Source organism: Nicotiana tabacum, chromosome 23 (assembly GCF_000715075.1).
Source record: "Nicotiana tabacum cultivar K326 chromosome 23, ASM71507v2, whole genome shotgun sequence".
Taxonomy (NCBI): domain Eukaryota; kingdom Viridiplantae; phylum Streptophyta; class Magnoliopsida; order Solanales; family Solanaceae; genus Nicotiana; species Nicotiana tabacum.
The window spans coordinates 85,105,726-85,120,517 of NC_134102.1; the positions used below are offsets into that span (position 1 = coordinate 85,105,726).

Here is a 14,792-nt window from a genome sequence, read left to right on the forward strand (position 1 = left end):
TACTTCGAACACAGAGAGCCAAAGTTCTTGGACATTTCATTCACTCTTTCTCAGATGATTACACTGGTTTGTAGAGCCAAAGTTACAACTACCATCAAATAGGAAATTTAAAGACTAACTTATTGTAATTAATGGAATCTAACTAATTGTAATTAACAAACTTTCCTGCCTTATTTCCTCGCTCAAATTCAGCATGCTTGCATTACTGCTTCTTGTGCATGGATATGATATGATATGATATGATAGGTCAACACGATCCTCCCTACGATGTGCATCATCAAGAAGGTCAAGAAATGCACTTAACAAATGAGATGAAGGATAAAGAAAGAGCTAAGAATGGTTAGTCCTTACCAAAGGCAAACCTTTTGCAGCTCTCTGCTCCAAAAATGTTGATGGCTTATAGAAATCACCATATGCCTCATGCCAAGTTTTTAGCTTTGAGTATATGTATTCAGATCCAATTGTATCAGCCCAAAACATGACACCTCCACTGCACAAAACATAGTGATTAATTTGTATGTTAGCAGATCTTACAAGTAATGAATTCGATCGAGTTCAGAGATAGGCAATAACAATAGAAGAAACTGTTGCTACTTACGTTTCTGAGGGAAATTTAAACCCATGGACAGATGCAATATCAATATCAGATGCTCGGACAACTATTCCTTCCTCAATAACTCGACAAGCCTCATTCACCACAGGAAAGAATATCATTTCAAGAATTTCTTCATCGGTCACAGCTATTGGCTGCCAACAAAATCACGTTAAGCCTTATATCAATCAAACATGCACAATATAGCATTGGCTGTAGTTAGATGAGAATGTTTGCTTTAGTTTTAACAATAAAACGCAAGAATTCAGATTACAAGAAGGATTCAACTGCAACAAACCTTTCCACCAGGAGCAATATTAGTATATCGCATAGACTCCTCAATAACTTGAATCACAGAGTGATCAGCTTCTGGCTTGCTTCCCTTTTTGTATGTATAATATCCTTTTCCATTCTTCTTACCTATGATGTAAGTATATATTCACTTAGAAAACCAGACCACTTTGAGTGACAAATCAGTGAAATTGAACCAACATACTGAGTAGCAGACTGTTGGAACTTTACTACTGTTATTCTTCTTGTAAAGATCATTTAACTTCTTTTTACATTTTGTTTCCTTTTAAAAAAAATATTTTCAGGCCAAAAGTTAAGTGGAAAATACAAGTGTCTTCAGTACCTTCCCTCCCATTTTCTACCATCAGTTGAACCAAGGGTGACTGAAAAGCACAGTCTGGAAAAGCAGCAACAAACTCTTTTACACCAGCCAAAAATATACCATAACCAGAAAGATCCTGAAGCCTGCATATCATAATGTACCGAAATGTTAATATGAACAAACTTGGTTTAAATACGCAGAAAACGATTTTGGTGTAAATAAAAGCAAATGCGGATGAACAGTTAAAGTGTTTGTGCAAGCATAAAACATGGCGCTAATGAATTCTAGTTGAGGCACAGACTCAGTGATAGAAATTGAACGCAAGTTACTGATAACACTAATTATTGATAAAAATTGAACGCAAGAATGTATTCGCTCAATAGCGCACGCAAGTGTTTGTGCAGTGATACTGTGTATGTTCGTATCTTCACATGCTGAGATGAACAAGTTTCACTCTAGAGAAAAAACTTACTGGAAAGGGCCAAGCCGCATGCCAAACTCAGTGATCACGCGGTCAATTCTGAAGATATCAACACCTAAGTTTGCCAACAGGTCTGGTCCTTGCATATAAGGGAAGAAGCTCCGGTTGACAGCAAAACCAGTACAATTTTTCACTACGATGGGGACTTTTTTCATAATCTTGGTGAATCTTATAACATCAACAATTACTTGTGGAGAAGTATTTTCGGTCCTCACGATTTCCACCAGAGTCATCACATGAGCAGGACTTCACCCAGAAAAAGAAAGAAAAATGAAAACCAGGAAAATTAGAATTAAGGAATAGAATAAGTCATGAAACAGTAATAGAATATACTCTCCAAACCATCAAAACTGTTTTCGCCTTGCTCAAGTGAGAAGACAAATATATCATGAGTTGGGGAATATGCTTTCTTTAGTAGGGGAGTATAGAAATATTAAGCAGGTGTAGTGCACATTATGAAAAAATAGGACTATGAGTTGTAGAAGAAGAGCAGACTTAGATAGATGACAACTTCCAGGCTGTCTTTCCTTTTCTAGTTTTAGCAAAATGTTAAGCAAGAAACATTCTGATCAAGTTGTAAGTAATTTTCTGGTTTCAAATTAATATGCTCGTGAAACATATACGTTCGTGATAAAAACTTTCAGATACGCACGCTGATCAGACCTTTTTTTAGGATCCTGCACAACATTCCTCTAAAATCTATTTTCCTGTCTTCACGTTGATATGCTCTTATAAAATAAATATTATTTGTGATAAAACGGATCAACATACATAGCAAAGTTCATTCTCTTCACAACCCAGTGTAAAAATTCGGGCAAAAAATCTGGTAGAGAATTGAACCTCACCTGAATAAATGTATCCCCAAAATGCGATCTTGACTACTTGTTCTTTCCCCAATAACATCAAGACTAATTGTGGATGTGTTCGATGCAAAAATGCAGTCTGAAGAACAAACTTTTTCAATATCTTCAAATATTGATTGTTTCAGCGACACTACCTCATTAACAGCCTGAGAGACGTAAATTTCATCAGAAATAATGGAAATATGTATAATATGCATCATCTACAAGGATGTTCTAAAATAATGAAAGTTAGGGATTTAACGACATCAGAGTTGAAGTATGGAAAAACCATGGACAAAGGATGTTACTAAGCTTTCTTAGACATAAATTGTATGGAAATACAAGGCAAGAGAATAGCATGAAAACTAAGAGGAAGAAGTGGTCAAATGATTACCTCAATGACCATGTCAACATCTTTTAGATCCTCATAGTCTAAAGTGCCTTTAAGAAGGGACAAAGTCCTTTTCATCTTATCCTGATTCAGCTGTCCTCTTGTTATTAGGCCTTGTAGATTTGCTGAAACACAATTAGCATAAGCAATATATCAGAAATATGTTGTGACATCCAAATATTGCTTTTCTGTCTTACTACTATCTTTACTTGCCTCCTTATTCACAGATTCAAGAAGTTGTACTAACCTTCTACTGATTTCACAGCTTTCAATAGATATTCATGGTTAATTTCTTTAAGTACGACATTCATGTTGCTCAAAATGAGTGCTGTAGCAATGCCAGATCCCATTAAACCGCCACCAACAACGGCAACTTTTTCGATTCTCCGCGGCTTAAGCCCAATATCAGTAACACCTGGTACCTGTAAATTGTATTACAGCATTGTTAGACTACGTTTAAGCCCTCAAAGTTGGCCTAAAAATACATAAGATATCAAGATTCTCTTACACAGAGTACGATTATTAAGCATGACCGCTAGTACAGAACTCTACCAGGCATGAAGAAATCTATATATGCTTTTTCATGCATAAAATGTACCAAATAAAATCCAGGTATAGAAACAGTTCCAGTTTTTTGTACCGTCTTAATTAAACAATGAAAGAAACAGAATCTATGGCCTAATATCGCAAGCTGACCTTTGATGTTGCACGTTCAGCGAGAAATATGTGAAGAAGACCTTTTGCAGTATTTGACAGCACCAGCTCTTTAAATACTTTATCCTCCTACAATCAGTCGCGCATAGATTATAAGCAGAAACCAAACAAAGATTTTGGGAGCACATCATTGAAATCATCAATCTCTAGTAATACATCATAAAAGCAAACTATATAAATGCAGTTTTGTGTAATAGGATTGTTCACCTTAAGAACACCAGAATATCCTCCAGATATGATGCCTTCTTCAATCACATCAAGACAGGCGCTGTAGTGAGGCGCTCTATACCGTTGTCTAGCACTTTTCAGTATCTCGAGCGATTCATCCTTAGGTCCAAGTTTATCTGTCTTTTCAAGAGAATTGCAATGTGGCTGGCGCCCTTCAACGATGTCGAGTGCCCAGCACCGAGCAACTGCCAAGAGCTCCTCGGAAGAGACAATGGCATCAATAAGACCCAACTCCTTTCCCTCTTCAGAAGTTATGGTCTTGGATGACTGTTCAATATTTAGACAAAGGTTCAGCCTCTTTAAGCTACCATCTAATTCAGAAACACTAATAGTTTCATAGTGTATATTTCAAGAATGACACTTACCATCAACATTTCAACAGCCTTTGAGGCCCCGACTAATCTTGGCAGCCTTTGAGTACCTTATAACACATGTCCGAGTTTTTCAGTATAGAGTTGCTTTAAATGAAAAAGGCATCAGATCTTAAACATAAGAGCAGTGTACCTCCACATCCAGGAATAACTCCAAGCTTTAGCTCAGGTAAACCAAGATCAGCTTTTGCTGTGGCAATTCGAGCACTGCACCCCTACATAATTTAAATTGAGAAAATCAATTAATTGACAGAACTACATGCAGAGAAATAAGGAAATCAAATGAAAAAACTTGAGCAGAGAGAACAAACCATAGCCAACTCCAAGCCACCACCAAGGGCAAATCCTTGAATTGCAGCAACAGAAGGCTTCTTCCCATCTATATATGACCACCAGACAAAGTTGTGATTAGATAATCAAACTACATATCAACCGCAAACTACTTTAGAACACAGAAATTCTTGGCAAAGAACATAAGATGTTATAAACATACTTTCCATTTTGTTAACCACGAGTCCAATTGATGCATCAGGTAGAAGTGATATATCTCCTGGAAATTTTAAAGGAAAAAGCTGGTCAGATAACAAGGGGAAATTAACTGATCAGAAATAAGTGATAACTGAAAAAAATAAAAAATTACCATGCTTATGAACATTCTCCACAACACTGATGTCCAAACCTCCACAAAATCTACCATCAGCACCTATCAGCATAAAAGGACGACGTCACAACAAATATTTCAAATTAAAGGTTTAGTAAAGCACAAAGCCATTTCAAGTATGGGGAGTCTTATAGCAACGGTAAAGTTGTGTTCATGTGACCAATAGGTCAGGGTTCGAGTCGTGAAAGCAGACACTAATGTTTGCATTAGGTTAGGTTATATACATCACACATTAGTAGGTCATAAATAGCAGTACATGCTACGATGAACAAATTTGGTTGCATTAGCATATACATCTATTGCTCCTTTATAATAATTTGTTTGACACTTTTACTTATTGATATTAACGCTTTAGACAATTTCCCGATTTAAATCAGACTACAGAATCATATTTTTAAGATATTTATAGATACTCAGAGTCAAAGATTATAAAAAGGATACTAAATTGTGATTTTCGTCTTTATATGTAAAAATATCACGCCAATAGTTAAAGTTCACTATATTAGACTCTTTCTTTCTTTCTTTTTTTACTGGAGCTCCCCTAAGGGACCACTTTGACTATTGGAAAGCTAAAAGATGTAAATAATGTGTGACAGAGATTGTTCATTACATCATTTGTATGTATCAGCATATTTGATTAAAAAAAAAAATTAACTTTGAAAGTAGAGGTGGCAATATCAACCTGTCTTTTAATAACCTGTCCAATCTACCCAAGTTTAAACAGGTTGGATCATGACCCATTTGTTTAAAGTTGAATTTTATTTTCCATCCAATTATTAGGTTAAAAGACGGGTTCAAAACTGGGTAAACTGCTGGGTCAAAATTCAAACTCAAATCCAAACATATAAAATTAAACTTGAAGATTGAGAATTACATAAATTTGGAATATCTTAAAGCTAACAATTCAAGAAAAATGTATTAGAATTCACAATTTTCTCTTCAAAAGCAAAATAAAAGGGGAGGTTGGATCATGTTGAGCAGATTAGATTATGACCTATCGTCTTAATCTAACTCACTTTTATCCAAACAAACTTCAAATCGATCATCACATGTTTATTGGTTTGACCCATTCATTTGTTACCTCTAGCTGGAAAAGTAGTTTAAACTCCCGTTTGGACATAGATTTTTCTTACTTTTTTAAAAGAAAAAATTGAAAACATTGTTTGTTCATGGAATTTGATTAGTTTTAAAAAAAATAATTAAAGAAAATTTTTCAAGTTTCAAAAACTAGTTTGGGCAAGTTTTTGGGTGAAATTTTTTCTTCCAACCACAAAATTTCAACTTTTTTTTCCAAGTAAAATGAAGGTCTCAACACAACTTCAAAAATTCAATTTTTTCAGTTTCAATCAAATCTATGTCCAAATCACCTCCTAAGACTTCCCACTTTTACAATTAAAACTAATAAGAGGTCAATACACATAGATTATAAACAGGCGCGTGTAATTAATTCCCAGAAAAGTAATCGGAACAAAACTTACCAGAAAGAACAATGGCCTTTACACTGTCGCTATCAATTGCCTCTTGATAGCATCTCTTCAACTCCTCAATTGCTATTATTGATAATAAAGAGTATTAATAACATTTACTAACACTTTCTATAATAGGAAGTACTTTCAAAGAGTGGGCCACTTGGAGAAGGAATTCAACAACATTCAGAACTGGGAAGAAAATGGAGTAGATTTTTACTTTAGGAAGTTGGGAATAATATAGTGATAAATATAAAAAGAAAAAGAGATTTTTTTGTTAAGTTGGAGATTGTAAAGATTATGGAATGTGAAATTTTTAATTCAAAATCAAGAAGAAGAAAAAGGAACCTGAGAGAGTTAAGGCATTGACTGGTGGATTAAGAATAGTGATAACAGCCACGCCATCATTCCCTATTTCCATATTGATCGATGCCTTCTTTGCCATTTCTTGATTTTTCGTCTTTCCTGAAATAGTATACGATGGAAAATACATCAATGTCAGCGTACAGTAACGAAATTAATCAACTTGCACCCTTAACACAGATTAAAACAATGTCAAAATTTATACTTATGTGATAAAACTCATAAAATGAAAACCTAGCTTATCTACGATTCTTATATGTACAAATTAAAGCAGCAGAAACAAGTGATTTTAATTAGTCAAACTTAAAGTGAAACTGTGATGGCACAATTGATTGTCATTGGGTACGGCAAGCAGATATATTGGAGTTCAGCACTATATATACTCCATTCGTTTTAATTTATCTGGATATTTTGACTCTGAAGTACAAGACTTTTGAGGAGGTGGATAAATTCTGAGAAATATTTCAAATGAACTAAAAGGAGTAATTAAACAAAACTATCGTTGAGAGAACAAAATGCTAGTTTTGGAAATGAATGATAAAGTACCTCAATTTAGTTGAATGAGAGAAGAAAAGAAGAGCCTGTGCCTTCTAATTTTGCTTGAAGCTCTGTTTGGTTTGTTATGGGAATGATTGCTGATATGTGCTGTATTTATATGCAAAAATGGAGTAATTAACTAACTCAAGTTGTAACGAGAGCCAAATCAGCCGACTTCATAGCTGCCAAACAAGACTGTCAAGTGTGAACCCTATCCTCCTCCTGCCCATTACCCTATTTGTTTACTAATCTTGGGAATGATTAAAACCATTTTTATATACTGCTACACCATATTATATAAATCAGACTTTACAGTGTTAAGCATGTATAATGATGTCTATAGTGTATATCTCTAATAATTGAAACTTCAAAAAAGTTACCTCCTACCCAAATTATGTTTTATATATATATATATATATGTCTTTCTAAAGAATAATATAATATTTTTTATTTATAAATAATTTAACTTTAAACTTTATGATTTACAATGTCACATAATGTCTTGTTTTAGATCATGACTTTTAAGTAGGCGTTTGGACATAAAAGTTACAATTTTTTAAGAAAAAAAAGTATTTGAAGTTTAGTTGAAAAAAGTATTTGAAATTTAAATTATGTTTGGACATGCATTTCACTTGAAAAAATGTTACAGTTTTTTGAGTTGGGAAAAAAGTTTTTCTCACATTTTCAAAAAGAATTCTAAAAAATTGTAAAATTTCATGGACAAACACATTTTTGAAGAAAATAAAATTATGGACAAACGGGGCCTAACTTGTTTTCTTTCTTAAATTTCTTGCTCGATAAAATATCGTCACTAAAATTGGTATGAAAATCTTACTATAGTAAGGTTGTCTTCATGTAAATTTTGCAATTGTTTAATTTTAAAAACAAGAGCTCAATCATGTAAACTTTTGTGCGAAGTCAAAGTCTGATTCTTTAATTTTTAAAGTAAAATTTACATATTTACACAAGTAGTCGGATGAGTTACAATTATTCATTTCTTAAACCTAAGTAAAAAAGAATTTCAAAAATCATAATTATATAAAAAGGTTAATTGACACTTCAAATAATACTTATATTTATGAAATAAATTGTGTGTGAGAGAGAAAAAAGAAAATAGGTTGCCATTATGATGGCAAAGACAGCTTATTACAGACGGGAAGTTTCCTATCAGTTGCTGCTTTCTCTCTCTATAAATAAATAAATAAATAAATAAAGTACAGAAATGAAAATATGTTTCTTTGCCTTGTCATTTCCATTTTTTCTTTATGAATTATTGCTGCCAATTATTCGGAATTATCTTTTCAGGATCATGAGTCGCATCAGGTATATAGGCTATAGCCATGTCAATGTGAAGACCGATAGAGATAAACAATATTCCATCTATCTCAATTTATGCAATATATTTTTTAAGTTTATTGCAACAAAATAAATATTTTTTGTATTTGAAAACTATTTTAACAATTGAGGTTCTATTTGCCTCTAAAGTGCTATGAAAAATGAAGGATCAAATTAATACTTAGTCAGTTGTAGAACACAGAACACCTACTCGATCTGAGTATTTGACCCTTTTTCGTCTAGTTTGTGGATGCATAGTAGGATTGTCGGGTTCAACTGATGCAGTACTTTGGACGCGGAATATAAATTTATAGGTAAAATTTACCAAAACTACAAAAACTAGTAGATATGAAGTTATGAATTACCCATAACTTTTAAAATATAATATGTTCAATACTATAAATTTTAAAGGTTGAATTCATATAGTTCAAATCCTAGATCCGCCTCATTTGATTCCCTCCTTTCAAAATTTTCTTTATAAAATAATACCACTAGTAATAGAAGAATTAATAGTGTGTTTGGTAGATGGTATGCTTGTCACATCGTCTTTCTTGACCTTACCTTTTGAACTCACATCATGTTAATAAATCATGTGGTAATATTTATTTTAAGTTTTTAGGGTTGAATAAGTGCTTATAAATAAGAAATATTGGAAACGAAGTAAAGGATAAGAGATTCATACAAGTGAAACATGTCTCTGACTTTAAAAATATACTATAACTTAAGACTTCAAAAGAATTTGACCGTAATTTCTAAATAAGAATTACAGTCATTGAAGTCAAGTTATAATAGTTCATCAAATGGTTCATCATTTTAATTTTCTACAAAAAGTTACGATCATTTTATTAAAGCGAGACAATATACTAGCAGTCTCAAACGCGCTATTGAAATCTCAATATGCTATAAATTGTTGGGGTTGTAATTTAGCTACTTGAATTCTACCAGGTCTTAGAACCATATAACTTTAACAACCAAATTTTTTGAATTTTCAGAGATTACCATTAAAGCTGCAATCAAGATTTTTACTATTGTGAAATAAATGATGAAATAGAAAGATCTAGTAACATTAATTGCCATTATCAAAATAAATAAAAAAGCTGTTCCTTTGACTTTAAATTTCACTTTATAAGTTTCGCTGACTGTAGCTCAATAACAAGGTAAGGAAAGTGGGAAACAATGATCTCACATAAAATATCGTCTAAGTTATTGCTTTGATATTTCCAATATATCAATCTCAAAATTTGCTTGACTCACCTACTGACATGATGACAATATAAAAGCATTTTGTAAAGAGAAAGGCTCCTACTCATTCGTAGTTACCCATACTAAAATTCTCTTTTCAGGAGAGATATGCCATTGATTACGATCAACGTATTTAAGTTGTGCATTATGCTTGAGCTGCCTACATTACTGCACTTGCATTTGACACTTGGGGTCGTGTGACACGCAGATTAAATTATTTCGGGATTATAATTCTAGGATTACTTTATTCTACTTGGGATGTGGGATAATATAATCCCAAGTTTGATGGGATAAGCAGTGGCGAAGCCACATTGAACCAATGGGTGTCAAGCGACACCCCATTCGCTGGAAAATTACATTATATTGCTAGATAATTTTTTTTATTTTATGTATATTTATTATACGTTGACTCCTCTTAAATTTTCGATGTATATCTAATTATTTATATTTTGACACCCCTTGATAAAATTTTTGATTCCGCTACTGGGGATAAGGTGTGATATTCTGTATTAAGACTGAGATTAAATTTATACCATATTTGATTAATGGTATAAATTTATACAATCAAGTAAATATGGTATGAATTTAATCTCACACCTTATACCGCTTACCAAACGACTCCTTATAGTAATGATAAATGGCTCGTCTTGTTGGGATCTTTTTTGAATTCTCAAAAGAACTTTTATCGCGGGCAGAAAACCCATGCTATCTTGTTAACCGACCGATAGGATCTCTGAGATTTACCAGCCAGCTGACTTTACTCAGCATAATTTAATCAGTTATAAAATTTATGATGTTATCAATTATTCCTTCCATTTCTATTAATGTAAAGTGTTTGACTGGATACAAAATTTAAAAAATAAGGAAAGACTTTTAAAACTCGTGATACAGAAATTTGTGTGGATAGAAATCATCTTATTAAGGGTAATTTAAAGATAAATTGTTATTTCTTCCGTTTCAATTTAGATGACACATTTTCTCTATTAGTCTGTTCCAAAAAGAATGACACATTTCTATAATTGAAAATAATTCAACTTTAAACTCTTCATTTTACTCATTTTATCCTTCATGAGAAGCTTTTATAATCACAGAAATATCATGGACGTCCTACAAAGCTTTTACTCGTTAAGTTTTTAAGACTACAAGTTTTAAAAATCTTCTTTTATTTCTTAAACTCCGCACCGAGTCAACATACCTCATTTAAATTGAAACATATAGAGTACCGAATATAAAAAGTGATATTCATTTTGAGACTCACAAAAAAGAAAGAGTACAACATAAATTGAGACGGATGAAGTAATACTCACTGATTTTTTTTTATTTATAATTAATTCAAAATAATTTAATTGTATAAATATCTTTTGCTAGTACTACATAAAACTTAAAATCTCGACGAGAAAGACGGCACGCATGAAGAGAGAAATAAATAAGTACTCCGTATCATGAATAATAGCGAATAATGGGAGCGGACTATAGGTTCGTCATTCAACTTTTCCCTTTGAAAAAAAAAGTTTGTGCACAAGGTTCAAACTTGGATGCAAGCACCTTTAATATTAGTTTAAAGTTTAAAAACATTGTCAAAAATAAAAAGGAACTTTTTGGTATTCTTACAAAATTGCAAAATTTGTTTGTCCGAATAGACCTCTTTGGATACTCCTATAAATTCAAGTTGAATTAGTTCTGAAATATTTTATGTCTATGTTTTGACCCAAAAAAAAGTCCAATTTGGATTGAAAATGTCAAACTGTAGAGATTCATAGACCAACATTGATAAGTTTGACTACGAAAAGATCACGTCACCGCATTCGTTGAATCAGATTCCCAAAGCAACGCTCTCATTTTCATTTTTAATGTACTCCATATTATTACCTATGGTCATTCTGTAGAATGAAATTCTCACAAATTTATTAAAATATAACCGAGTGCTCAAAGTGTTTTCAAGAAATTATATTTTAAACACTATTTGTAATACTTTAATATGGTCATATTCTCTAAAACACCTCTAACAAGAAGGAAAAATAATTATCCTGTTATACATCCCCCATTTTGGACAAGTGTTGTAAGATGCGGGGTTTAAAATTTGCAATTTATGTATTTTGAATTTACTATCAAGCTTTTACTTTGTTTTAGTTATTGAATTATATAAGTTAAATATTTATTAAATTTTCTAATAAATTATATGACCTAAATTTCGTTTTTTCAAACCCGTAGCTAATGTTATGGCTACGTCAAAACTTGACCATCCTGCCCTCTACCGTGACCAATTTTTAATTGCAGAAGACGACAGCTTGGTAATATTCCTAGAAGTTTGTAGTCTATATATGCCATATATAATACTCACATCCTACATTTTCTCATTATTTTAGTTGTTTTTATTTTAATTTTTTATCGTGAAATGAACTTTTCAGGGTAAAGCCTTTGATTTTCGCCACCATCCTATTTTTCATTTCTTAGGGAATATTATATTAATATAAAATACTCCCTCTATCTTAATATATGAAAAAGAAAAGCACAATTTCTGCATTAAGTAACTCTTTGCCATTAAGATAAGGATAAATTGTAGTCTTTTTTTTATTTTTTTTTATTTGTATTTTATATCGTGAACCTCATCTGATCAATGTAACCTCAATTAGAACCATTTTCAAAAAGTTCTAATGGAGTATTAAATAGCACAAAAGTTGCACATCCCCACCATTCCCATAATAATATAATACGGCACACCTAGACCCAATCAAACACATAATTCTTCCCCATATAACATGGTTCCAAAGAGTCATCAGGTATTAAATTAGTTATCGGAGCTAGGAATTTAAGTATGTGTTCTAAATTTTAAAATAAAATATTGCTTTCAGGGAGAATCGAACCCCCATCTTTTCCAGCGAACCCACAACCCTTACCGTTGAACCAAGACCCCTTTTGTTACTAGGTTCGGCAGTATATATTTATATAGATTTAGTAAATATTTCAATACAAATACAGGGTTCCGAAAAAAGTCACTGGGTTCGCCCGAACCCGCACCCACTACTGTAGCTCCGCCCCTGCGAGTAACATGTTAGACAAATTATTATCTTGAATTACGTAGAATATTACAACTACATACTCCTTTCAAATATTATTAAAAACGTATGATTAGTTGGTAAGACATCAAAATTAGTTAAGATTGAAATAATAAATGTAGTAGCCCGCATGTCCATTCCATCTTATATGATGGATACCATCAACACATAGTTTATGTATAGTCATATTCGTAGTAGTTGAAAAAAATATATTATAATAGTGATAAGGGTTAAAAGTTTGAATAGTTAATCGAATTTGAAAAGAAAATTATGAAAGCTGCATAGAATAATTTTAGTTGTGGAATAATATCACATATTTTGAAACTTTCCAAAATGACTTGACTGTTATAAGTATAAATTAGAGGCATCTATTAGTTTTCTTGAATTGTTGGAATGAAAATTTGTTTTATGTTTAAGGAAAACTAATTTTCTGAAATGAACTAAAAAGAAAGGAATTTTACAAAAGTTCATATAGGTTAATTGTACAAAATTGTAACAGAAAAAATTACTATATTCTAATTTGCTCTCAAGATGTGACCATGGTTTGACTTGTCCATTCGTTTTCTTTCCTTTTTATCTAACTCTTTTGAAAAAAACAAGATTTATTAGAGTAACTCATCAACAGTTTTGTTACCTTGCATTTCAAAAAGTGTAAGATTCCCCGACATTCTCTTATCATTCCTAATTTGAAATAAGCAAGCAGAATTATTTAGTTGCTCATCAATAATTTTGTTACCTTGAGTTTAAAAATGTAAGAATCCATCTGAATTCTCTTATTACTCCTAATTTAAAATAAAAATGATATCAATAATGGGGTTTGGGATTCCCTCCACCAAACTTTATTCCATTGTTTTTTGGCCACATCAATGAAGTTGTCCATGGAGGGCGCATAAGACATGTTCAACAAACCAGAAATAGAAAAAAGGCAAAAGGCATTATTTTTCAAAATTAAGCAATGTAAAAAGAATTTATCCGAAAGAATAAACACATGTCTTGAAAATGTTTCTAAAAACCAGACGGATTTCTGTTTTTGTTTTTATAGCAAGATCATGCTACAACATAGTAATTTTTATTGCACATGATAAGCTTTTTTGTGCATTATTTAAATGGTCACTCAACTATCCAAAATTACTAATAAAATTATGTTTCTTTTGTTTGTAACATAGAAGTCATTAAACTATACTTGTAGCACTCAGAAGGTCACTTAACAAGATTTTTCAAACTTTTGGTAGTCAAATACTTAATTTACCCTCTAAATTGTCAATCTTTATCTTTTCTTTATTGATTTTTAGTTATTATGATTTTTTCTTTTTCTAACTATTTATGGACTTACCTATAGAACAAATAAATCTTATTTACAAAATAAAAAAGTTGAAACATATATATGTTTAGATAATAAAATAATTGAACATACTTAAAAAATTTAATTAGAATAATTTACTCGTATCAGTAACTTTAATAATATATAACAAAAAAATTAAAAAATTTATTTACACAATTGAGTATGAAAGAGAATAAAATCTTATAAAACATATATTCATGCATGTAATACAAAAAAGTTATTTAAAATAGTACTTAATTATTTTATTTTCAATATTATATATGCTTCAAAAAATATTTTTAGTTTTTTACTTTATAAATATAAGATTTATTTGTTCCATAGTAAGTCCATAATATAGATTCAAAAGAAAACAATTAATTAAAAAGTGAAAAATGACCAATATTGATAGTATAGAGTAGAATAAGTATTTGACCATCGAAAAGTTTGATAAATCTAGTTGAATGACTTTCTAAACTGTTATAAACATAGTCAAGTAACTTTTTTATTATAAAAAAAAAAAAGCAAGACTTTATTAAAAAATTTCAGATAGTTGAGTGACCATTTGAGTAAGATTCATGC

At 31.5% G+C, this 14,792-nt stretch overlaps 1 protein-coding gene across 1 annotated transcript; it reads right to left on the reverse strand.

Moving 5' to 3' along the window:
• On the reverse strand, positions 1-7,506 carry LOC107798726 (peroxisomal fatty acid beta-oxidation multifunctional protein AIM1-like). The gene is made up of 19 exons (XM_016621757.2): positions 7,269-7,506; positions 6,708-6,824; positions 6,372-6,443; positions 4,873-4,935; positions 4,726-4,782; positions 4,544-4,611; positions 4,366-4,447; positions 4,227-4,282; positions 3,841-4,128; positions 3,616-3,702; positions 3,167-3,341; positions 2,923-3,044; positions 2,532-2,695; positions 1,678-1,932; positions 1,227-1,348; positions 891-1,012; positions 599-747; positions 352-490; positions 1-262 (listed from the first exon to the last, which is right to left on the reverse strand). Exons 2-19 carry the CDS (start codon positions 6,802-6,804, stop codon positions 248-250), a joined length of 2,133 nt encoding a protein of 710 aa, XP_016477243.1. The 5' UTR covers positions 6,805-6,824; positions 7,269-7,506; the 3' UTR covers positions 1-247.
• Between the last annotated feature and the right edge of the window lie 7,286 nt (positions 7,507-14,792).

Excerpts from the sequence above, each read along its gene's own strand:
- LOC107798726 (XM_016621757.2), bottom strand. The coding sequence starts at position 6,804 with ATGGCAAAGAAGGCATCGATCAATATGGAAATAGGGAATGATGGCGTG. Across the intron at positions 4,936-6,371 it reads AAAGGCCATTGTTCTTTCTG|GTGCTGATGGTAGATTTTGT; the intron begins GTAAGTTTTGTT and ends TTATGCTGATAG. Across the intron at positions 491-598 it reads TTTAAATTTCCCTCAGAAAC|TGGAGGTGTCATGTTTTGGG; the intron begins GTAAGTAGCAAC and ends TGTTTTGTGCAG.